The sequence below is a fragment of the Dendropsophus ebraccatus genome, chromosome 2, assembly GCF_027789765.1.
Source record: "Dendropsophus ebraccatus isolate aDenEbr1 chromosome 2, aDenEbr1.pat, whole genome shotgun sequence".
Taxonomy (NCBI): domain Eukaryota; kingdom Metazoa; phylum Chordata; class Amphibia; order Anura; family Hylidae; genus Dendropsophus; species Dendropsophus ebraccatus.
Window position 1 is genome coordinate 119,216,042 of NC_091455.1, and position 24,236 is coordinate 119,240,277.

General features: G+C 42.8%; 1 protein-coding gene across 4 annotated transcripts in view; it reads right to left on the minus strand.

Moving 5' to 3' along the window:
* Window positions 1–1,921: 1,921 nt before the first annotated feature.
* LOC138783462 (uncharacterized) overlaps window positions 1,922–24,236 on the minus strand; it is a 105,635-nt gene continuing 83,320 nt past the window's right edge. For all 4 annotated transcript variants that reach the window (XM_069958185.1, XM_069958184.1, XM_069958183.1 and 1 more), the window contains exons 10-16: window positions 16,891–16,932; window positions 16,694–16,801; window positions 12,955–13,011; window positions 9,059–9,113; window positions 8,754–8,948; window positions 5,138–5,674; window positions 1,922–2,161 (exon numbers count right to left, since the gene is read on the minus strand). In XM_069958185.1, coding sequence (XP_069814286.1) covers window positions 2,106–2,161; window positions 5,138–5,674; window positions 8,754–8,948; window positions 9,059–9,113; window positions 12,955–13,011; window positions 16,694–16,801; window positions 16,891–16,932 — 1,050 coding nt within the window. In that variant the 3' untranslated portion in view covers window positions 1,922–2,105. The remainder of the gene's footprint in view (window positions 2,162–5,137; window positions 5,675–8,753; window positions 8,949–9,058; window positions 9,114–12,954; window positions 13,012–16,693; window positions 16,802–16,890; window positions 16,933–24,236) is intronic.

Consider the following 24,236-nt stretch of genomic DNA (forward strand, 5'->3'; position numbering starts at 1 on the left):
GATCGCTGCTCGTTTACAGGTATTATCGGGCCCTGCTCGGCCCGTGTAATACCACCCTAAGCCCTGAGACATGTCAAAAGTTTTTCTTTTAAGAGGACAGGGACATAGCTTTGCAACAGCCACACCTGTGATCTAGAGTAAAGCTTCTTGAATACTCCCCCTGGCAATGTGACCAGTGAAATCATATGACTGATATCACATAAGGTCCTGCAGAACCTTCACACCCAGTTTTGAGATGTTCTGTGTTAGTTTTCATATGGGACTTCACTTGTAATATTTCTTTTTATTTTATTGCCATACATCCACAATGCAACATAAGTAATTCTTGTTAAAACAATATCCCATACAAATATACAAATACAAAAGCCATAATTACACCATTATTACGAAACATAATAATTAACATTTAAGTCTCTGTGCAGGCAAAACTAATTCATATCTTTCTCCTAATAATATTCTATATATCTGTGACGGAAGACCCCTTTCCCTTCATCAAAGCCATAATTCTGTTGATTGCCTCACTATGTGAAATTTGAAAAATCTCTTTATTATGTGATTTATTTAATGCATTCCTTAAGTGTAAATAACTTATTTCCCCAATTCTCACCACAACCCACTAGAAGATTCACCATCTTTCTAAGAGAGCATTCCTCAAAAAAAAACACTGGACTTCACTTAGGCAACATTCCCTCCAGAACCTCTGATCCCATAACTCTAAAAACTCCGGAAAATTACAGTTATTCCAAAGGTCCCTAAAGGCCAGGCTACTTCTGATTTTAAAGACCCTTTTAATTTCCTGCCATACTCTATGGGGGAGATTTATGAAAGGGTGTAAATATACACCTGGTGTAAACTGCCCACAGCAACCAATCACAGCTCAGCTTTTAGCTCTGGTATAATATAGGAGGAGCTGTGATTGGTTGCTGGGGGCAGTTTACACCCTTTCATAAATCTCCCCCTATGTGTCAGTGCTCCAAAACTATCTATTCCCTTTGAGATCACCCTTAGCCCCCCCCCGTTTCTAATCTTACAAAAATAGCCTTTTCCATTTGCTTTATACAGTGAGCAGTTATCCAATCTGAATTTTTATGTGAGATTATAAAGGCGGTTTGAAAAGCCAGAAAATATAAAGGAAAATCTGGTAGAGAAAAACCACCCCTCTCTATTTTGGGACAGAACTGACCATAACGCAACCTCACCCTTTTTCTTTCCCATATAAGTTGGTTAAGAAGAACTTCAGCCAGTGTTAGGGCCCTATTCCACCGGACGATTATCGTTTGCATAATCGTTAACGATTAACGATCTCAAACGACCGCTATTGCGAAAGACCTGAAAACGTTCACTCATTTCCATGGAACGATAATCGTTATTTATGATCGTAATTGCGATAGTTTTTTTCTTCGCTATTTATTCGCTATTGCGTTCATATCTATTGCGAACGACCGAACGATGTCTTATTCAATGCGAACGATTGGTGAACGTTTTGCGAAGGAGCAACGATAAAAAAAAAAAGGTACAGGTCTTATAAAGCGATCAACGATTTCTCGTTCGGTCGTTAATCGTTAACTGCATTTCAACCGAACGATTATCGTTTAGATTCGAACGATTTAACGATAATCTGAACGATAAAACCCTTCTGGTTTTGGTTTATGATTGGAAAAAAAAAAAAAAAAAAGCTTATGGAAGTCTTATGGAAATACTATGCGTGAAGATAGCTATAAAGTGAGTGTTAGTCTTGACAATGCTGTCCTTCTTTCTGTGATAGGTGACATTTAAAAGGACAGTAATAAAAAACGGAAACTAAACATGTTCTGTCGATAAATATTTTGACAGCCTTGGAGGATACTGTAGGTGCCAGGATTCAATTCTCATAGTGTTAGAAACAAAAGAGAGTCAAGTAAATGTTTCAAATTAATATATATTATTAAACTGAAAATCAAAGAACTTTATTAAAATGAATGCAATGAGCTGTGAACATAGAAAAAAATAAAGACATAATGAACATACTAAACATTACTATTAACCCAACCAGACATGATGAAATTGGAACTAGATTTTGAATGCATCTTTCATACCACACTGTTTGATCAGTTGATATCAGGACTTTAATCCAGTACCCCAGTGTTAACAAGCACCTGGGCAAGAATCTCAAGGTTTACTTCTGTAAGAAAAAAAGTAAAAAAAAAAAAAAAAAAAAAAAAGTATGAGTTAAAATTCAAAACAAACAACAAATATACTGCAAACTATTATACATATACATACTGCAAACGATTATACATATATATTATACATGGTTTTTGTGCATCTGCTTATAACAGAACTACAGAGAGATCTAATAGTTTGTACCTTTTCATTAAAGCAAAACCACTTTGCTTTAAAGCAAAACTACTAAAAGAGCAGCTCCCCCCCCCCTCCCCCGCAATGCGATCCCTGCTTCCTGCCGGGCCAGGGCTCTGCACCCTAATGATGCTGATCCTGGCTCACCACTTGATTATTATGGGCTCCAGCATCCCATAGTTATAAAAACTGATTTCATAGATGAGAGATCAGTGTAGTTATAAAAAGTCCCCCAGGGGGACTTTAACCCCTTAAGGTCAAAGCCAATTTTCGTTTTTGCACTTTTGCATTTTTTCACCTAGAGACGCACATAAGCCCTTATTTTTTGCGAAACCAATTGTACTTTGTAATGACAGGCATTATTTTTCCATAACATATACTGCGAAACCGGAAAAAAATCATTTGCGCTGTCAAATTTTAAAAAAAAAGGAATTTGTTTTGATTTTGGGGAGTTTCGCATTTACGCCGTTTGCCCTATGGTAAAACTGACTTGTTATGCATGTTCCTCAAGTCGTTACGATTACAACGATATGTAACATGTATAACTTTTATATTATCTGATGGCTTGTAAACAATTCAAACCATTGTTAACAAATATATGTTCCTTAAAATTGCTCCATTCCCAGGCTTATAGCGCTTTTATCCTTTGGTCTATGGGGCTGTGTGAGGTGTCATTTTTTGCGCCATGACATGTACTTTCTATCGGTACCTTGATTGCGCATATACGACTTTTTGATCACTTTTAATTACATTTTTTCTGGATTTGATGCGACCAAAAATGCGCAATTTTGCACTTGGGAATTTTTTTGCGCTTACGCCGTTTACTGTGCGAGATCAGGAATGTGATTAATTAATAGTTCGGACGATTACGCACGCGGCGATACTAAATATGTTTATTTATTTATTTATAAAATGGGAAAAGGGGGGTGATTTGAACTTTTAATAGGGGAGGGGATTTTTTATTAATAAAAAAACATTTTTACTTTTATTTTTACTTTAACTTGAAGTCCCGCTGGGGGACTTGTATATAGACAGCAATGATCTCTCATAGAGATCAATGCTGTGTATATACACAGCAAAGATCGATTAGATCGGTCATAGATTACTATGGCCTGCTGCAGGCCATAGCAATCTATTGCCGAGCCGGGATCAGCGTCATTCCGACGCTGAGGCCCGGCACGGGCAGAAGAACGGATCTCCCCCCTGTGATCACATCGAGATCGGTCCCACTAGACACCAGGGACGTGCAGTACAAAGCCTCTAAGTGCAGCTGTCAGGTTTGACAGCTGCACTTAGAGGCTTAATTAGCCGGCACGGCAACAGGACCCGCGCCGCCTAATAGAGGCACTGCCCGGCTGCACATGTCAGCCGGGACCCCGCTCTGAACACCCCCCGCGGCACCATGACGTATCAGATACATCATGGGTCGCTAAGGGGTTAAGGTACTGTACAAAAAAAAAAGTTTAATAAAAAAAAAATCCCATCCCAATTCAAAAGTTTAAAGGGAATCTGTCACTAGGTTTATTCCGCCTTAAAGGAGGGAAGCATAAACTATTGACAAAAACGTTGAACAGATGGGTGTATTACCTACGTCTGTAATTACCCAAACTATTAAATGATCAGATCCCTGATCTCGCACCGTAAACAGCGCAAGTGCAAAAACCCGCCAAAGTGCAAAATCACAGATTTTTGGTCACTGATCATTTATCATTTTTGATCAAATCAGGAAAAATTTAAATAAAAAGTGATCTAAAACTTTGCATACACGCAAGCAAGCTACCTTTAGAAGGTACAGATCATGGTGCAAAAAATGACACCTCAAATAGCTCCACAGATCAAAAAATAAAAGCGTTAAAAGGATGGTAATGGAGCAATTTTAAAACTTTCATTTTTGAAAAAAGGTTTTCATTTTATAAAAGTTATACAAGTCACCTATGGTTGTAATTGTACTGACTTGAGGAACATAGATGGCATGTCAGTTACAAGGTTAAGGCTGGGTTCACACTACGTATATTTCAGTCAGTATTGTGGTCCTCATATTGCAACCAAAACCAGGAGTGGATTAAAAACACAGAAAGGCTCTGTTCACACAATGGTGAAATTGAGTGGATGGCCGCCATATAAAACAGTAAAAAACTGCCATTATTTCAATTTAACAGCCGTTGTTTTAAAATAACAGCAAATATTTGCCATTAAATGGCGGCCATCCACTCAATTTCAACATTGTGTGAACAGAGCCTGTGTTTTTAATCTACTCCTGGTTTTGGTTGCAATATGAGGACCACAATACTGACTGAAATATAAGTAGTGTGAACCCAGCCTTATAAAGGCGTAAACATAAATTGTTAGTCTTACCATGGGCAGAAACATATTACAACTTATGTTTAAGTAGAATACCCCTGTTGTGTTACCTGCTTTTGAACCTTCCTATCCATTTAGTAAGTCTGCTCACCCTATCTTCTCCATTCAGCACATTACTTCATTTGTTATTACATTAGAATTCAGTGAAAACTGAATTCTATTTATGTGATCCTGTTCTTGCGGAATTCTCTTGTCGTAAATTCCCTATGTGTGTACTGCTGGACATGAGAAAAGCAGCCATCCAGTTCTAACACACTCTACAGTTGTACCTAAATAGCAGAAGTCCATCAGTTAAGCGCTGTACATGGCTAGGGCCACACAGCGATTCCCAGTCATGGAGTGGGAACTGCTGTGAAGCCCTAACGTAAATTGCTCACCATCAGCTTAGGACACAAAGTAGGTAGTAGTAGATATGTATAATGTAGTTCTTTACACTTACCCTGAAGAGCTGGATAAAAGGGAGAAAGGGTACGGAGGATATTTGTTACAGTATTTGCATCTTTTCCTTTGAGAAGCTGAAGTATGTCAGGACTCAAAGTTTTGGATGTTTTTCCTTGTGTATGACTTGAGGAAGTCCTCTCAGAACTAGCTTGAGATGAGTAGCTGCTGGAAGGTGGCGATTGTTCAGGAATGGCAGAATTTTTCTCAGCACCTAAATCAGACAGTTTTGCTGTGTCAGTGTCATTAGGTTTCTTAACTTCTTGAACGGCCTTAATTTTTGAAATGTTGTCATTTGGTCTATCCTGAGGGGAACTGTTCTGTGTATCCTTTACCATCTGCATCTTTCCACCATATGTCTCTTTGGGAGCACTAATCTGTGTGCAAGTGGCTGCAATTAAAGAGGAATGTGACGACGACACTTCAGCTGAGCTGTGCTGAGGGAAACCCAAGTCATTCATGTAGGACAAAGAGGATGTATGTATGGTTGAAAAATTATAATGTTCCTTGTCCCGTTTCTTTTTTCTGCTCTGAAATTCTAAAATAAATAAATAAATATAGGTTAAATACAGTCATTCTCCAAACATGTCTTATTCCCATTCAAATTCTTTTGTGCAACTACTTCTTGAAAAACGTTAAAGGGATCTGTGCAAGGCTAAGAGGTTTACAGTGCATCTTCCATTATGTTAAAACAAACTAAATAAAATATTTAAAGAAATTATCAAGGCTTAGAAAAACCATGGCTGCTTAGAAACAAACAGGCATAAAAAAAAAAACATGACCACTTTCTTCCAGAAACAGCACAACTCTTGTCTCCAGTTTGGGTGGGTTTTTGCAGCTTCCAGTGAGGTGAATGTAGCTTAATTACAAAACAACATCCAAACTGGAGACATGGAGAGTCGTGCTATTTCTGGAAGAAAGTGGTCATGTTCATTTTTATGCCAGGAGAACTCCTTTAAGCTGAAGGGAGGAGAAAAAACAGAAGTAAAAATTTGTATATCCATGTATCAGGGACTCGGTGGTCTCTCTGTGGATTAGAAACGGCAAACGTTTCAACATTTAGGCTAGGTTCACGCCGAGGGTGACATCAGGGAACGAGTCGGCAGGAGGCTGGGGAGGCGGTGAGCCCTGCAGTCAGTCCCCGGCAGGGCATGTGAGTACATCAGCGGCAGCAATGTCAGCAGCGGCATCGGCAGCAGGGATGTGCATGTGATGGGGATAGCCCTGGTACTACTCCCCCATCATCTGCTCATACTATGAGCAGATGAAGGGAGGAGTAGTACAGTGTATATGTGTGCATACATAGACATCCATTAAATCCATAGTGTCCAGCAGGGGGCGCACTATATATATATATATATATATATATATATATATATATATATATATATATATATAGAAGTCAATGGTACTCCATGAGTTCTATATATAGTGCGCCCCCTGCTGGACACTCCATAGGAATTACAACTGATTTGTGACTTCACGATTTGAGAGAATTTGAAGAATCCATGAGCTTCTAAATGAAGGGAAATAGCAGTATATGTGCATTTCCTATAATTAATGTACATTAGGAATTTGTCTAACTTTCCATAAGTAAAAACATATTAAAAAATACTTTTGGCCGAACTTCTCCTTTAAGTCTGTGAACGCAGGATCTATGCTGCCTGAACAACGGAGCAGGAGGGCACAGCTGACTGACTCATATTTAGTCCTTTGGCACCAGGGAGATGAAAAGGCAGAACTGCCCGCTTCCGCAGAAAGATCTCTGCAGTTCTACAGGTCCTTGACGGGCACCGGAGGTGGGCTGATCTGGTAATAGTGGGTTAAAATGAAAGGAATTTCTACCAAGTAGAATATCAGGATGGGGACACAGGGGGTCTGGTATTAGGAAATCTTGGTCACTTACAGAGTTACACATTGTTAAATGGTTAGTTTAGTCTTGTAAAATGCTCTTAGACTAAGTTTCCTATAATACAAAAATCCAAAAGCTGAAGAAAATATTCAAGAGGGCACTGACCGTTTTTTGTCTTTATTCTTATAATCATGGTGGCATCAACGCAGTATAGCTGGCGGGGGCACCAAGTGCAAGATGATGTCACCATGATCATCAGAATAAAAACAAAAAAACGGTCAGTGCCCTCTTGAATTTTTTCTTTAGCTTTTGGATTGTTATTATTTCTTACATTAATGAGAGTGAGCACCCCGTTGAGTGACTTGGCCCCAATGGGTACATGAATTAGTAGTGCCGGTCTCTGTTTCCATACTTACACTTTGTATAATACAAAAATATTCAACTTGATGAGCCTTACAAGTTTAACTTTATTAGTTGAGATTGAAATACCCCTTGAAGAACAACAAAATAAATGTAAGGTAGATTTTATGGATACTGCTCTGAGGGTTCTAGGAAATTAAACCAATTGCATTTACCAATTCTAGTTTTGCCTCTAGACAGCTTTTCAAATAAGCACTATAAAATCTAAGGGGTAACAAGTTTTCTAAAAATACTTTAACCTCTTAGAGCCACAACCAGTTTTAACTGTGACTTGTTGTGTTTTATTATCCCTGACTTCAAAGAGCCATACATTTTTATATTTTTGTTAGTTAGTCATATTGACATTTTTTGCTTTCAGGAAGAGTTGTATTTATTTTTACTAGTTACTGTACCATACACTGTACTGAAAAAAAAATATTGAAGGTCAAGTGAAATAGAAAACAAAAGAAAACAGCATTTACACAGTTTTTTTTAAAGATTTTTTAAATTTTTATTTTAACGCCATTCACATGACATAAAAACAACATATAAACTTTATTCTGTTGGTCAGCACAATTTTGTGCAATACAAAATGTGTATGGTTTTTTCGATCATTTACAGAATAAAAGTCTATATTTTGAAACCAGTATCCACAGCTTGCCTCATAAACGTCCAAAATAGAAAAATTAGACATACTACATTTTGATCACTTTTTTTGTGTGTGTGTGTGTGGGGGGGGGGGGAGGCGATTTGACCTATTTGTCTGGATCGAAATGCCAAGTCAAATCTTTCCGCAGACTGATTTCACCCTTTAAAATGTAATAAATAGCAATCTGCAACAAAATCCTTGAATTAAAGCTAACAAATGCTTCATGTGAACATATCCTTACACCCATGCTACACTCAACATTTCTATCAAGGTCACCAAAAATAGGGATTCTGCAGCTAAAAGCAGATCCAAAATAGGAATTCTGCAGCCAGAAGCACATATGTGGTGCATTTTCCCTGCTGCGCTAGCTTCCCTTTCTTAGATGAAGAAAGACGTCCTTTTTAGCTGCAGACAAACAATGGGTAGGGGAAGCAGCTTTATCTTTAATCTTTTCCTGTCCTCATCAGTTTATTGCAGTTAATCATAGATGTGGTGTTGTCACAAAGCAATATTCTTGAAACCATTAAACAGGCTTCAAGTAATCAGAACAGAGAGGAATTATTTGGTTACCGATGGATATACAATATTTGGAAAAGACAGAAAAGTTGTTAATGTGAGAAGCTATAAATTATAGAAAATATAAAAAATATAAAAAATAAAATTATATATATATATATATATATATATATATAGTATTAATTTTATATAAACACATACCAGGGGCACTTCTGCTTTCTTGTACATCACATTTATCAGAATCATCTTCCGACAACTCAGGTTTGCGTTTCAGTCCCCGGGTATCTCCCAGTTTTACAGACATACTACCGAAGGAATGAGCACTTGTAGTCGGACACACAGAAGATGAAGATGGCCCTTCTGTGTGCCACTTCATCTCCTTGACACTCTTCAAACCTTAAAAATAAAGTGTAAGCTTAACATTTTACTAATTATACCTGCCATATTCTACATAAAAACAAAAATATCTTGCATAAAACCAATTTACAAAGTTAGACAACCAATACCTTGGTTTGCAGGACTTGTAGGATGTAGGTTTTCTTGAACATTTGGAGGAAAATTCTAAAGGAAGAAAAGCATGCCATTCAGTTTACCTTGCTAAATACTCTTACCTAGTTTTGTGCATATATACTTATGCACAAGCATATAAACAGTACACGGGGGAAGGCGTTCTGCCACTATAGCACAGCAGCTATGCTAGAATGACTGCTGCCTGTCGCACTGCTAGAACCACTAGCGTAGCAAACGTGGATAGTAATCACTACTTGCTGTAGAGGGGCTGCCGCACTGTGCTATAGTGGTGGGCAGCCCCCCTCCGGTCCAGTATATACAGTACACAAGGGTAAGGGTGGCTCTGCTCTGTATAGCATTGTGTGGTGGCGCTTACTCAAAGCAGGGATCTGAGAACTGCAAAAGTATACATTTATTTTATTGAAGGTATATTACAAAGTAATATAACGTTATAAAAGCAATGTATTAGCGCAAAAAATTTGAGTCTCTAAAGTAGCCGTATAAGCTGGTCATACACAAGATAGATGTCCGAAATAACCAGCTTTGATTATTTTGGCTGACCACCGCTTTTAAATTTTATGCATTCGGTCTGATAAAAATGTGATTTGCCATGCTGGAATGTTTCAACTGTTGTCGGCTAAAACTGGATGGGTATGCCATGTAATTTGTCACTTTGTGCAAGGGAACTGCCCTTTGTATAGGTAAAACAATTGCTTTTACAGTTTCATCTGGCATATAACTGGTGAGATCTGTTCATATTTCCATGTTAGATCTTCCCTTGACTGTAAAACTACATACAATGCATATTTTGAACTAATTTTGAGTAACAGTATTTTTCCCTCTAAACACTGCTGCCTTATCAATGAGAAACAAAAAAGAGTAAATTTGCCCATGCCCAGTGTCTTGATGCAGTGTCTCTAGTGTCCTCCGCTGACTACAGCCCCACCACTTCCAAGAATGACTTGTTTTAGGAGTGACAGACCACTTAGCCAATCAGTAACTGAGACAAAAGAGCTCAGTGGCCAGTGGTTGGCTGAGCGGGCTATCACTCTGGAGACAAATCCATCTTGGAAATGGCAGTCAGTGGAGGATACAGCATCAGGACACCAGGGTAGTGCAGAGGGGAAAGCATAGTCTCTTTTACTTTCTATATCAGTGCAGTAGGGATGCACGATGCACCGAAACATCGATACTACTATCGATATTTCGGGCAAAAAAAACGATTCGGTACCAGGATTTCCTGGTATCAATACTTTATAGTAAGCTGCCTAATAACGCAGCTTAACATAAAGTATAGAGCAGAGAACACAGCCGGCGGCTAGCAGAGCGCCGGCCATGTTCTCTGAGTGCAGCCCCCTGCCCCCTGGCGTCACTTCCTCCTCCTCCTCCGCCCGCCCCTTCCTCGCTCACTGCAGGGATAAGTTATAGCCGGGACACAGCGATCGCTAGTGCCAGCTATATAACTGTGCAGAAGCCGCTGTCACAACTGACAGCGGCATCTGACCCATCCTGAGCCTCTCCAAAAGCAGTGGGGGTTGGCTACTGTGTGTAACAGACCCCCGCTGCTAATGACCCGCAGCCCGTCACACCTCAGCCTCCTGTCCCTCCTGGAATGCAGCCGGTGTGAGGTGCTGTGTCTAGGGCTGAGGACTCTGATGCCCGCTCGCCCTCCGTCCATCCCCGGCGCTGTTCCTATGCATATTCATGTATGCACACTCTTGGTGGCTGCGCTTCCTGACCGGCCTGAGTGTGCACACATGAATATGCAGGAGGAACGGAGGCCTGACAGCTGGGAGCTTCCCGGAGCTGAGGGGAGGGGGATTTGTAATGGGAGCTTATTTAAGGTGGAACAGACAGCCTGAATCTTGGCCAGCAGCAAAGGTTAATCTTCCTGCTGGCCGAGGTTCAGGTTGTCTGTTCCACCTTAAACTCCCTTTACAAATCCCCCTTCCCCTCTGCTTTGACAAGCCTCATGCTTTGAGTGGTACCGCAGTAAGTGAGAGCAGGGGATGTGTGCAGACATTGCAAACATCCCTGCCCTCTAGTGTGCCCCCCACATCCCTGCCCTCTAGTGTGCCCCCCACATCCCTGCCCTCTGGTGTGCCCCCCACATTCTGCCCTCTGGTGTGCCCCCACATCCCTGCCCTTACACCCCTGCCCTCTGACAGGAACTGACCTGCCAGACAAAGTAACCCTCTCTTGTCTGTCCAGACCTGGCAGCCTTCACCAGCTCCCTGCAGTGTGGGGGTTGTAGTCTGTACCCAGTGGCGGATTAAATGTACCCTGGGCTGTTCACCCAATCTGGACCCCAACCCCCCCCCCCCCCCCCCCGTCAATCCGCCCACATTATAATCCACTACTGCCCCCCCCATGCTTTTCCCAATAAACACAATGTTTGGTCCCTTGCTGCACAGAGGATGTCAGGAGAGGAGGGGGCTGGTCTTAAAGGGGAGGTCACAGCAGCACAGAGGATGTCAGGAGAGGAGGGGGCTGATCTTATAGGGGAGGTCACAGCGTCACAGCAGCACAGAGAATGTCAGGAGAGGAGGGTGCTGATCTTATAGGAGAGGTCGCAGGGTCCCAGCAGCACAGAGGATGTCAGGAAAGGAGGGGGCTGATCTTATAGGAGAGGTCACAGCAGCACAGAGGATGTCAGGAGATGAGGGTGCTGATCTTATAGGGGAGGACACAGCAGCACAGAGGATGTCAGGAGAGGAGTGTGCTGATCGATAGGGGAGGTCCCAGCGTCCCAACAGCACAGAGGATGTCAGGAGAGGAGTGTGCTGATCGATAGGGGAGGTCACAGCAGCACAGAGGATGTCAGGGGAGGAGTGTGCTGACCGATAGGGGAGGGCACAGCAGCACAGAGGATGTCAGGAGAGGAGTGTGCTGATCGATAGGGGAGGTCACAGCAGCACAGAGGAAGTCAGGAGAGGAGTGTGCTGATCGATAGGGGAGGGCACAGCAGCACAGAGGATGTCAGGAGAGGAGTGTGCTGATCGATAGGGGAGGGCACAGCAGCACAGAGGATGTCAGGAGAGGAGGGTGCTGATCTATAGGGGAGGTCACAGCAGCACAGAGGATGTCAGGAGAGGAAGGAGTGTGCTGATCTTATGAGAGGTCACAGCAGCACAGAGGATGTCAGGAGAGGAGTGTGCTGATCGATAGGGGAGGTCACAGCAGCACAGAGGATGTCAGGAGAGGAGGGTGCTGATCTTATAGGGGAGGTCACAGCGTCCCAGCAGCACAGAGGATGTCAGGAGAGGAGGGTGCTGATCTATAGGGGAGGTCACAGCAGCACAGAGGATGTCAGGAGAGGAAGGAGTGTGCTGATCTTATGAGAGGTCACAGCAGCACAGAGGATGTCAGGAGAGGAGGGTGCTGATCTTATAGGGGAGGTCACAGCGTCCCAGCAGCACAGAGGATGTCAGGAGAGGAGTGTGCTGATCTATGGGGAGGTCACAGCAGCACAGAGGATGTCAGGAGAGGAGTGTGCTGATCTATAGGGGAGGTCACAGCAGCACAGAGGATGTCAGGAGAGGAGGGTGCTGATCTTATAAGGGGGGGTGTTGTATTTTTTTTCGAGGTATCGAACTGGTATCGAGTATCGAACTAAAAAAATCGAGTATTGGTATCGAACTCAAAATTCTGGTATCGTGACATCACTACAGTGCAGCCATATAGCAAAAGTTTGCTAATGCCAGACAACCCCTTTTAAGACAAGAAAACAGAGTTAAGATTAGTAGCAATGAGCACATCAGTAGTTTTTGTTTCACATAGATAAATGTTGGTCTGTGTATTTTCAAGTTGAGCTCCTATGCTGCACTGAAGTTACTCAACAAGTCATGTGGCTCTGAACTGTAAAATGTGTAGCTTTCCTTAAAGTACTTACCATTGGTGCTGATGTGGATGTTGTGGAGATTCTGTCTGGTATTGTGGACTCCAGAACCTGTCATTTACAAAGTTACTTAGTCAGTGAAGAATGTACTGATGAAACATGTTGGCCAATTAGATGAAAAAGCGAAAACAAAACACAAATGTTTAAAGCGTAACTGTCATTTCAGGGCCATTTTTTTGAAAACATTAAATATCAACAGTTCAAGCGATTTTAAGAAACTTTGTAATAGGTTTTATAAACCAAAAGAGTTTCCTTCTGTACTGAAAAGGCAATCTCCCAGCCTCCCCCCTCACTTCAGAAGAAGCAGGATTTCTGTCTCTATTATGTGGCTATGGAGAGGGGAGGGGCTGTTAGGAGTGACTGAGCACGGAGCAGTCCTGCACAGCACAATACCCTGCAATCTTCTCTCAGTAAGTTCATAGATAAGCACTGACCTTTCTGACCCCAGAATCCTGCGTTTTAGGTGCCCAGAGAGTCTACAAACAGCTGACCTTCATGTCACCTCTTCCTGCTCCCTCATCTCCCTCGGCCCCTCCCCCCTCCATAAGGATAGAATGGAGAGAGCAGAGCCCATCTTCACTGGCTTCTCTGTAATGAAGACGTGTTTGCCTGATAATGCACAGATAAGAAGTCAGGGGGGGAGGCTGGGAGATTGCTTCTTGAGTACAGAAGAAGGCTTTTTTGGCTGATAAAACCTATTACAGAGTTTCTTAAAATCGCTTATACTACTGATTTCTGCAATAAAAAAAAACATGACAGTTACGCTTTAACTTCTATTGAAACTGTGGGATGTTAAAACAAGTCAATATCAACCTCATATTGGCAAAGTATTTAAAGGGGAAAGTCCACTAACCACTGCAACTATTGTTGTTTAAATGTATCTAAAATTAAGTTGTTTCAAAATATTTTTAAGAAATCCTGCATGGTTTGTTTATATTAAAGGAGTTATCAGCCACACAGTTACCAGGGAGAAATTTTCTCTAAGGGCTCTATTACACAAACAGATTATCTGAAAGATTTTTTTTTTAAAGCCAAAGCCAGGGGTGGATTTGAAAAGAGGAGAAATCTCAGTCTTTCCTTTATGACCTGTCCCCTGTTTATTGTCAATTCCTGGCTTTGGCTCAAAAAAAATAAAAAAATCTTTTACATAATCCGTTGGTGTAATAGGGCCCTAACAAGTAGTAGACAGCAGATTGCAGATTGATGGAAGTAAGGTGTTACAAACGGCAGTGACCATTTAAGAAATTTGTAACTAGTCCTATTTAGGGATGGTCCGAACCTGCCGAGGTTTGGGTTCGTATGAACCCGGACTCTCGGCAATGATTCCCGGACTCTCGGCAATGATTCCTGCTGTCTTAAACCTCCGTGGAGAGGGTGGATAAAGCGGGAAGACCGCCTGGAAAACTGGGATACAGCCTATGGCTGTGGCTGTATCCCCGTTTTCCAGGCGGTCCTCCCGCTGTATCCACCCTCTGCACGGAGGTTTAACCTCTTAGGGATATATGACATACCCGTACGTCATATGTCCCAGAGAGGTGTTCAGAGCGGGGCCGCACGGCTGCTTGTGCAAAAGTGCAAAATTGTGCATTTTTGGTCTCATCAAATCCAGAAAAAATGTAATAAAAAGCGATCAAAAAGTCGCATATGCGCGATCTAGGTACCGATATACCCCCCAAATAAAAGAAATGCGTTTTTTTGTTCAATTTCACCACACATTGAATTTTTTCCTGGTTTCGCAGTGTACTTTATGCAAAAATTCAGCCTGTCATTGCAAAGTACAATTAGTGACGCAAAAAATAAGGGCTCATGTGGGTCTCTAGGTGGAAAAATGCAAGTGCTATGGCCTTTTAAACACAAGGAAGAAAAAACGCAAACACAAAAACAAAAATTAGCTCCGTCCTTAAGGGGTTAAGACAGCGGGAATCATTGCCGAGAGTCCGGGTTCGTACAAACCCAAACCTCAGCAGGTTCGGACCATCCCTAGTCCTATCTGTATTATAGTATAGTTATAGCCTTCATAGAAACATAGATACAAGCACACTCTTTTAGCTGCATACACCAAACAAGATGACATTTTATTACACCTTTTAGGGTTGTAGGTAATATGTTGGCCCATTTCCATTGCATTTGAGAAAAAACTGTGACATTCTCACTTACATTTCTTTCCCCAATCAGAATTCATGTACATTCAGCTAAGTGAACATGTGGTGATTAGGAGAAATAGCTGCCAGCTTTAAAACTGCTTAAAGTGACACTGTCACCCCCTTTGTGCATTCTGACATCTCTACACAGGTGTAAAGGGTAAATTTAGCGTTTTTCATACCTTATTTCATATCATACGTCGTGGTGCTTGTTCAAGTAAAAAGTGTCCTTTTATCAACTGCAGATTGTATTAAGTGGGCGTGACCTCGCGGCATTAGCGCCACTTAACCCCGCCCACAACGGCCCGGTTGGCCCCGCCCCCTTGACGCCCATTGGTTGTCCAACGTAAAGGGGGTGGGGTCTAGACCTTTCGGCCAGCCTGTTCCAATGGCCGGCGAGGGGGCGGGCCAACTGTGCCGTTGTGGGCGGGGTTATGTGGCGCTAATGCCGCGAGGCCACGCCCACTTAATACAATCTGCAGTTGATAAAAGGACACTTTTTACTTGAACAAGCACCATGACATATGATATGAAATAAGGTATGAAAAACACTAAATTTACCCTTTACACCTGTGTAGAGATGTCAGAATGCACAAAGGGGGTGACAGTGTCACTTTAAACACTTATATACTTCATTATCTGAATTACACACACGTACAAGTTAGTTTTATATAGCCCTTCAGTTAAAGTGACTCTGTACCCACAATCTGACCCCCCTCCCCAGACCACTTGTAGCTTCGGATAGCTGCTTTTAATCCAAGATCGGTCCTAGGGTCCCTTCAGCAGGTGATGCAGTTATTGTCCTGAAAAAACAACTTTTAAACTTACAGCCCGTGCCAAACAGGAGTATCTGCTCCCTAACTTTGCACCACCCCTCCGTCCCTCCTCCCCACCCTCTTCATTATTAGAAATGCCACTAGAACATTTTCTCCATGTTGAACATTGCCCAGCTGCCTTAATGATCCAGCCCATGTGCCGGGCTGACACAGGTCAGGAAAAAGAGGCAATCTGCCTAGAGTATTCCTAATGATGAGGAGGGTGGGGAGGAGGGACGGAGGGCTGGTGCAAAGTTAGGGCACAGATACTTCCGCTTGGCACGGGCTGCAAGCTTAAAAGTTGTTTTTAAGGACAATTACTGCATCACCTGCCGAACGGACCGCAGGACAGATCTTGGATTAAAAGCAGCTATCCAAAGGTACACATGGTTTGGGGGGGGGGGGTCAGATTGTGGGTACAGAGTCGCTTTAACGTCTTAACTGCGACAATGGCGAATGCGGTATCAAGATGAGTGATTCAGCATTCAGTTCATTTCTGAGATTGTACCATTTATCACCTCCTTGTAGCCACAAAAACTCCAGGTGTGCATTTTTGGAAAGGAGCTGTTAAAAATGTAGTTTACACAAGTTTAATAAAGCTCAGGCACTAAACAACGGCATCTATAAAACACCTAAATGGGGAATACTGGGGGATAACACCTTTACTATACAGCTCCCAAAAGGTATGTAAGACCATATTGCTATGAAGAATATTTGATATATTTTTTCCAGCTATTTTGTAAAAAGCTAAAGAACACTAAATCATGAAACACTTACATCTAGTCCTTTGTACTTTAAAAAATATTGCTCCAGTTGGTCACTCAGCTGCTGTGTTAGGTTCAGCACTATAGTTGCTTCTTCCCTGGATGAGATCTTGAACTTTTCCTAGAAAATGGTAATTATGTTGTATTGCATTACAATTTTATGTTGCTGAAAGAAAATATCTAGATAAATAAATGCTTATGTTAACTTACCGAGTAATCTAAAGCTATTTGTCTGTTATCTAGAACTTGAAACTATAAATAAAACAATAACAATTAGTATCATAGTTATCTAGAAAACTATTCATGCAGTACTGCATAAAACTAAGATATTAAGGCTTTGTCCACACTTTAGGCATGTCAAATGATTTTATCAGAATCGTCGCAGACTGGCCAAAACTGATTGTAAGGGCCCTATTACACAGGACGATAATTGTGCGAAAAATTGTTATATCGTTCGAATTTAATCGATAATCGTTTTGTGTAATTGTAGGCAATGATCGAAAAATTGTTCGTATGTCGTTGATTTAGATCTGAACCTAAAATTATCGTTAATCGTTGGCTGTAATTCCGCATTTTTTTCACTAATCATTTAGTGTAATAGCACATTGCCAATTGTTTTCCTTAGATCATAAGGAAAATACGATCGCAATAACGATCATATCTAACGACCATCTTTTTGTGTAATATGGAGAACGATTTCAGGTTAACGATAAACAATCTTGTTTGCGATCGTTTATCGTTAAAAATCGCTCTGTGTAATAGGACCCTAAGGGTTACTGTCAGGATTTCAGTTTTCCTTTTTTTACTGCATAGAATAGCATAGTCTTCTACACTATTCTGCATACAAAAAGCAACACAAACTGAAATCTGATACCTTCACAAATTATTATATTATATATTATATATATATATATATATATATATATATATATATATATATATATATAATGAAGGTGGAAGTTCACAGAGATGTAATGAATTGTGTGTTCCTCTAAGGCCCCATTCTCAACACATTTTGGCCCTCTTTCAGGGGGCTGTAATGTAACACACTGTAAAGACAAAGTGGGATGTGCTGATCACTTCTATAAAAAAAAAAAAAAAAAAAAAAACAACCCTAGGGAAGCTCCAAATTATGTAACCGCCCACATTTACCATATGCAACACAATGTACATATAAACAATCACTGGAGCTTTCCCAGGTAGGTCAGTCAGTCTTCCTAAACTTCTCCCAAAGCCTCTTCATACTGATGGTAATACGGACAGACCCCATCTACAGTACAACCGATATAGGGATTGCTTAGGAGGAAGACGGAGATCTCTGCAACAAGGCCCAGGATTACAATATAGCTTAGAAGCTCCTGTGATAAGGGTCTATAATAGTGATGAGCGAGCATGGTTGGTACTCGTTCGAGTATTAAAGATGATGTACTACCAGGTACATCCTCTTGAATTTAACACACCAATCGAACTGCACCGTCATGGGAAAGCCGGTGCCGCGGTCCATTTTTTGAACCGTGGCCCGGTTTCCGTGTACGGTGCCGTTCTATCCAGCGGTACCGGTACTGAAGCACTGGAGGTCGGCCGGCCCGCCCCCAGTGCGAGGCAATTCCCTCCTCTCTATGACGCGGCTCCATTGATTCTAATGGTACTCGATGCTCGGACGAGCATCTCGCGATACTCGAGAAAATGGCTTCATCCTTTTCCTGCAAGTTTTGGGCAATTTCTCAGCCAATAAACATGCAGGAGACTCTTTGGTACATCAGGCGATGACGTGGGGGGGGCCTGTGGGGGGGGGGGGGGGGGGTGTCGTCGATCGGAGCGGCGCCGGTGGGGAGGTGGCGATCGGAGTGGTGGTGGCGGGGGGGGGGGGGGGGGGGCGGGGTGGCAGGGGTGTGGCGATCGGAGCGGCGGCGGCCGGGCTGCGAGCGGGGGGTGGGGGCGGGGCGGCGGGACTATCGCGCGACGACTGTTTACACGAAGCGATCGGCAAATTTTTTACGAACGACGATTTAAGAACATGTTAAAAGATCAAAATGATTTCTCGCTCATCGTTCGATTTTTCGCCGTGTTTACACGTACGATTATCTTTCAAATTCGTTATTGCGAACATTCGCCCGATAATCGTTCCGTGTAAACGTAGCATAATTCCCTCTGCTACATGCAGCTTTGTGAACAAGTCTCTGCTAACAGCAGAGGGAATACAAAGCACTATATTATACAATTCTGTCAGTAAGGAATGGTTTACTACAGCTGATTTTTGTAGCCGCTATGGTGAATGTGTTTTGTCAGGTCCTGATCTAGATGATGAAAAAGAAAGAAAAAAGAAACTTTAATATTCCACTTTTCACATTGACCAAAGCCAATAGACTTACAATTCCAGTGTATCCTGAGGGCCTGAGGGGCAGGGCCAGTTGCACAATGTGCATCACCAGATAATAACGCATTTTACTGTTGAAAGAGACTAAGAATTCCATGGCTTACAGTTACTTAAGGACTGGTAAAATGATGAGAGTGCAATGAGAGATTCTCTTTCACCAGCACCCCAATTTACAGTTGGAAGGCAACTGTCCCTACAATAATAGGGAAAGCTTACTTCCTGCTCCATCCATATTGGCTTTAGGGTAGATGGAGTGAAAATTCTTGGTTTCTTCTGATAAAACTAACATTAAAATTAGGTGCCTAAATTGTGTTGGTCCCCTTGTGCTAGCTCTGATCTACTGAGGCATGGTCTGTACAAGACCTATAAAGACAGTCTGTTTTATCTGGTACCAAGATGCTAGCAGTATATCCATTACCCCTTAAAGAGCAATCACGTACATGAAAGGGGTAGTTCAGGATAAATTGATCATTAGCGATCCTACCGAGGCTGTGGGTGACATGACGGTGATGTGTCCCACTCCGCCACAGCAGCTGGTTCCCAGGCAGGACACTCTCTGCCACTGTCAGCTTAACAACAAAATACAATGACATGCCGCTCCTGACAAGCCCTTCCATCTCCCTCATATGCATGTATACCTTTATTGGAACATTTAGGAAAAGATAAAAGTGTGTTTACAGCATATTGCCTAATGCTAAACAATACCACAGGCAAAAGAGAAGGCAGGATGAAAACAGCAGGTGTAATGGTCTGCAGCAGCTCTGGGCAGGGAGCCGGCAGGAAAGCTTTGGGAGGGGAGTAGCAGTGTGAGAGGGCTGTGATGAAGAGCTGAGGGAAAGTAATGCACTCTGGGAATTCTAGTACTGAGCAACTATTCAACCAGGAAATCATGAGAGGACAAGCCTTTAACCCCTTAAGGACCGAGACTGAAATGACCTTAAGGATCAATTGTTACTTTTGTGTTTTCGTTTTTTCCTCCTCGCCTTCTAAAGGCCCTATTCCACGGAACGATTATCGTCCGTATTCGGCCGATATGGACGATAATCATCCCGTGGAATAGAGTGCAACATGTTGAAAAACAAGCGACTGATACAGCAACGATCTGCTGCCGTCGCTCCGTTGAATAGGAGCATCGGCAGCAGACGCTGCTGTATCCTATGGGCTGCCCGGACGATCAGCGATCAAAAAATGTGATTCCGCAAATGTTGCAGAGGCTTTCATGTTTATGTAATGCACTTTACGGTAAAAAGTACTTTTTCTTTATTCTATAGGTCAGTCTGAACACAGCGATATGCAGGTTTACTAGGTTTTCTAACGTTTTACTATTTTTATTAGCAGTAAAACTTTTTTATGCAAATAGGTATATTTAAATTGGCCCTACTGTGACTCCTATAGCATTTCTTTTTTTTTTTCACCCACTGGGTCATATGGGGCATAATTTTTTGGGTCATGATCTCTAGTTTTATTAGCAAAATGTTTTTCTAGATCAGACGTATTGATCACTGTTCATTAATTTTTTTATACATAAAATGTAATTTAAAAAAAGAAGCAATCCCTGCATTTTTTACCGCTTTTTGTTCACGCTGTTCACCGTGCGGGAACAATGTTTTTTTATTTTAATATTAGACGATTATGCATGCTACGGTATATTATAAGTTAATTAACTTTATTATTTTTATCTGTTTTACGTATAAAATGGGAAGAGGGGGGGGGTGATTTTCACTTTTATTGGGGGAAAGGCTATGGGACTTTTTTTTTTTTTTTTTTACATTTTTATGGTCCCCTTAGGGGACTTTAACATTAATACATTGGATATCATATACTGATCAATGCTATGCCATAGCATAGCAGGGAACAGTGTTATCTGTGATCTTCTATCAAAGGATCGGACTGCACGGAGGTAAGAAGTATACCCCCCAGCAAACAGGCAGTGCGATCGGAACTTCCACTTAAACGCTGTGGCCGCAGCGAGATCGCGGCATTTAAGGGGTTAATGGCGAGATTGCGGTCGCCCGCCATTGAGGGTGAGGGCCTGGCTGCAGATAGCAGCCGGTCCTCACCCGCTATGGGGTAAGGGCGTATATTTACTTTCTCCTGCCTCAAGACCCAGGCAGCAGGGGTGTAAATGTACGCCCGTGGTCCTTAAGGGGTTAATACAGTTTTGCCCTGCATATAGTTATTGTCACATTTTCTTTTAATTCTTTATTTTCAAGAAAAGAAGTGTACAGACAATAAAAGCAAATAAAATACATTTATACAATATATAAAAATATACAAAATACAGCATAGCCACCAAAACCACTATATGAACGTCATAAGACAAAGAAAAAGTAGTAATATATTTGAAACATGTTGAAATAGTATTTAAAGGCTATCATATTAAACCTTCCCAGCATGAGGAGTATCATGAAGATGGCAAAAAAGGAGCATAAAAACACCCCCGGGGATATTGAAGTTAAAAGGAGGGAGCAGCAAGAGAGCAACGGAAACTTAGGGTGCTATTACACCAAGCGATTATCGTCCTTACTTGGTCGTGCTAGGTCATGCTAAAAGGCAACGATCAGCCGACATCCATGATGTCGGCTGATCGTTCTCTTTCAGTGCGTTTTAAAAAAACAGCGATAGAGAGTCTACTGGCCGTCGCTCCGCGTAGTAGGAGCGGTGGCAGCAGACACCACCACCGCACCAGCCCTAAGTTTGTGCGGTATTTAAACTAAGCACAAAATACCAGAGCTGCAATACCACACTAAATTGAGGACAAGAGTGGTGCTATTTAAGGAAGAAAACAATGTTTTTTTTTTTTCTAATCTTGGATAAGCCCTTTTAATGAAATGACGTAAATGTACGCCAATATTGTGTTAAGGGGGAAAGAGGGGCCTCGGGACTAGTGATGTCACGATACCAGAATTTTGAGTTCGATACCAATACCAACATTTTTTTTCCAATGCTCGATACCAATTCGATACTTAATAAATTATATTTAAAAAAAAAAACACAAAAAACCCCTCAATATTAGAAATGCCCCCCCCCCAACTGTCAGGTCCGATGGAACCAATTTATGTTCCTTTAATTTTTTAACTTAAAAAATAAAGTTGACATTATTTACATTAAGGGACATTACATTAAGGGCTCTTTCACACGTCCCATAAAATTGTCCGTGGTCGCGGATCAGCAACCACGGACAATTTTACGGCCCATTAAAGTGAATGTGGCCATTCACACAATGATCCGTGCCGCGACCCGAAAAAATAGGACATGTCGTAGTGCGGATCGCGGCACGGATCCCCCCCTGCCACCCAGCCGCAGAGATGACAGGAGAGCATGATGTGCTCTCCTGTCATCTCATCTACTACTCACCTACTCCCTGTGCTGACCAGCTTCATCTTCACCAGAAGTGGCCTGGACTATGATACCTTCTCCTGGCAGCGTAGTCCCGGCCACTTCCAGGGAGCGTGTGTAGCCGGTCAGTGCGGGGAGTAGGTGAGTAGTAGATGAGATGACAGGAGAGCACATCATGCTCTCCTGTCATCTCTGCGGCTGGGTGGCAGGGGGGGAAATAGTGTGAAAGAGGCCTAACACTTCATCTATCAGGGAGATGATGGGGGCTGTAGTCATGTAACACACACACCAGCTGTCAGGGTGATGATGGGAGCTGTAGTCATGTAACACACCAGTTATCAGGGGGATGATGGGAGCTGTAGTCATGTAACACCAGTTATCAGGGGGATGATGGGAGCTGTAGTCATGTAACACATACCAGCTATCGGGGATGATGGGAGCTGTAGTCATGTAACACACCAGTTATCAGGGGGATGATGGGAGCTGTAGTCATGCAACAAACCAGTTATCAGGGGGATGATGGGAGCTGTAAGCTGGTATGTGTTACATGACTACAGCTCCCATCATCCCCCTGATAGCTGGTATGTGTAACATGACATCAGGGGGATGATGGGAGCTGTAGTCATGTAACACACCAGTTATCATGATGGGAGCTGCAGTCATGTAACACACCAGTTATCAGGGGGATGATGGGAGCTGTAGTCATGTAACACACCAGTTATCAGGGGGATGATGGGAGCTGTAGTCATGTAACACATACCAGCTATCAGGGGGATGATGGGAGCTGTAGTCATGTAACACACCAGTTATCAGTGGGGATGATGGGAGCTGTAGTCATGTGACAAACCAGTTATCAGGGGGATGATGGGAGCTGTAGTCATGTTACACATACCAGCTATCAGGGGGATGATGGGAGCTGTAGTCATGTAACACACACACCAGCTATCAGGGGGATAATGGGAGCTGTAGTCATGTAACACACACACACACACACACACACCAGCTATCAGGGGGGATGATGGGAGCTGTAGTCATGTAACACACACACCAGCTATCAGAGGGGATGATGGGAGCTGTAGTCATGTAACACACACACACACCAGCTATCAGGGGGGATGATGGGAGCTGTAGTCATGTAACACACACACACACACACACACCAGCTATCAGGGGGGATGATGGGAGCTGTAGTCATGTAACACACACACCAGCTATCAGGGGGGGGGAATGATGGGAGCTGTAGTCATGTAACACACACACACACACACCAGCTATCAGGGGGATAATGGGAGCTGTAGTCATGTAACACACACACACACACACACACACACACACACCAGCTATCAGGGGGGGGGGGATGATGGGAGCTGTAGTCATGTAACACACACACACACACACCAGCTATCAGGGGGGATGATGGGAGCTGTAGTCATGGGAGTAGTCATGTAGTCATGGGAGCTGTAGCAAGGTAAACTGCAGGCTGCAGACCCCCCCTCCCCCCTTCCCAGTGAGAGCCAGGCCGACCCCCTCTTCACCTCTCTCACATAGCTGATGTCCGCCCCAGGAGTGTCTTGTCGGCCCCGGCCTGCCGCCCCCTCACAGTCCTGTGGCCCCCACCTTACAGTGCTGTGCAGCCAGATGTAGTGGCCGCATCTCCTCCCCTCCTCCAGCCTTATGCTCCGCTCTCCTCTTCAGGAAGCGACGGCCGCTCTCCCTCTGCAGCCGCCGACCCTTTCACTAAAGGGTAAATGACTGCCGGCCGCAGTCATTAGTAGCGGGGGTCTGCTACACCCCCCCGCTACATAGGGAGCAGGTTAGGAGAGGGGGATAATGTCGCTGT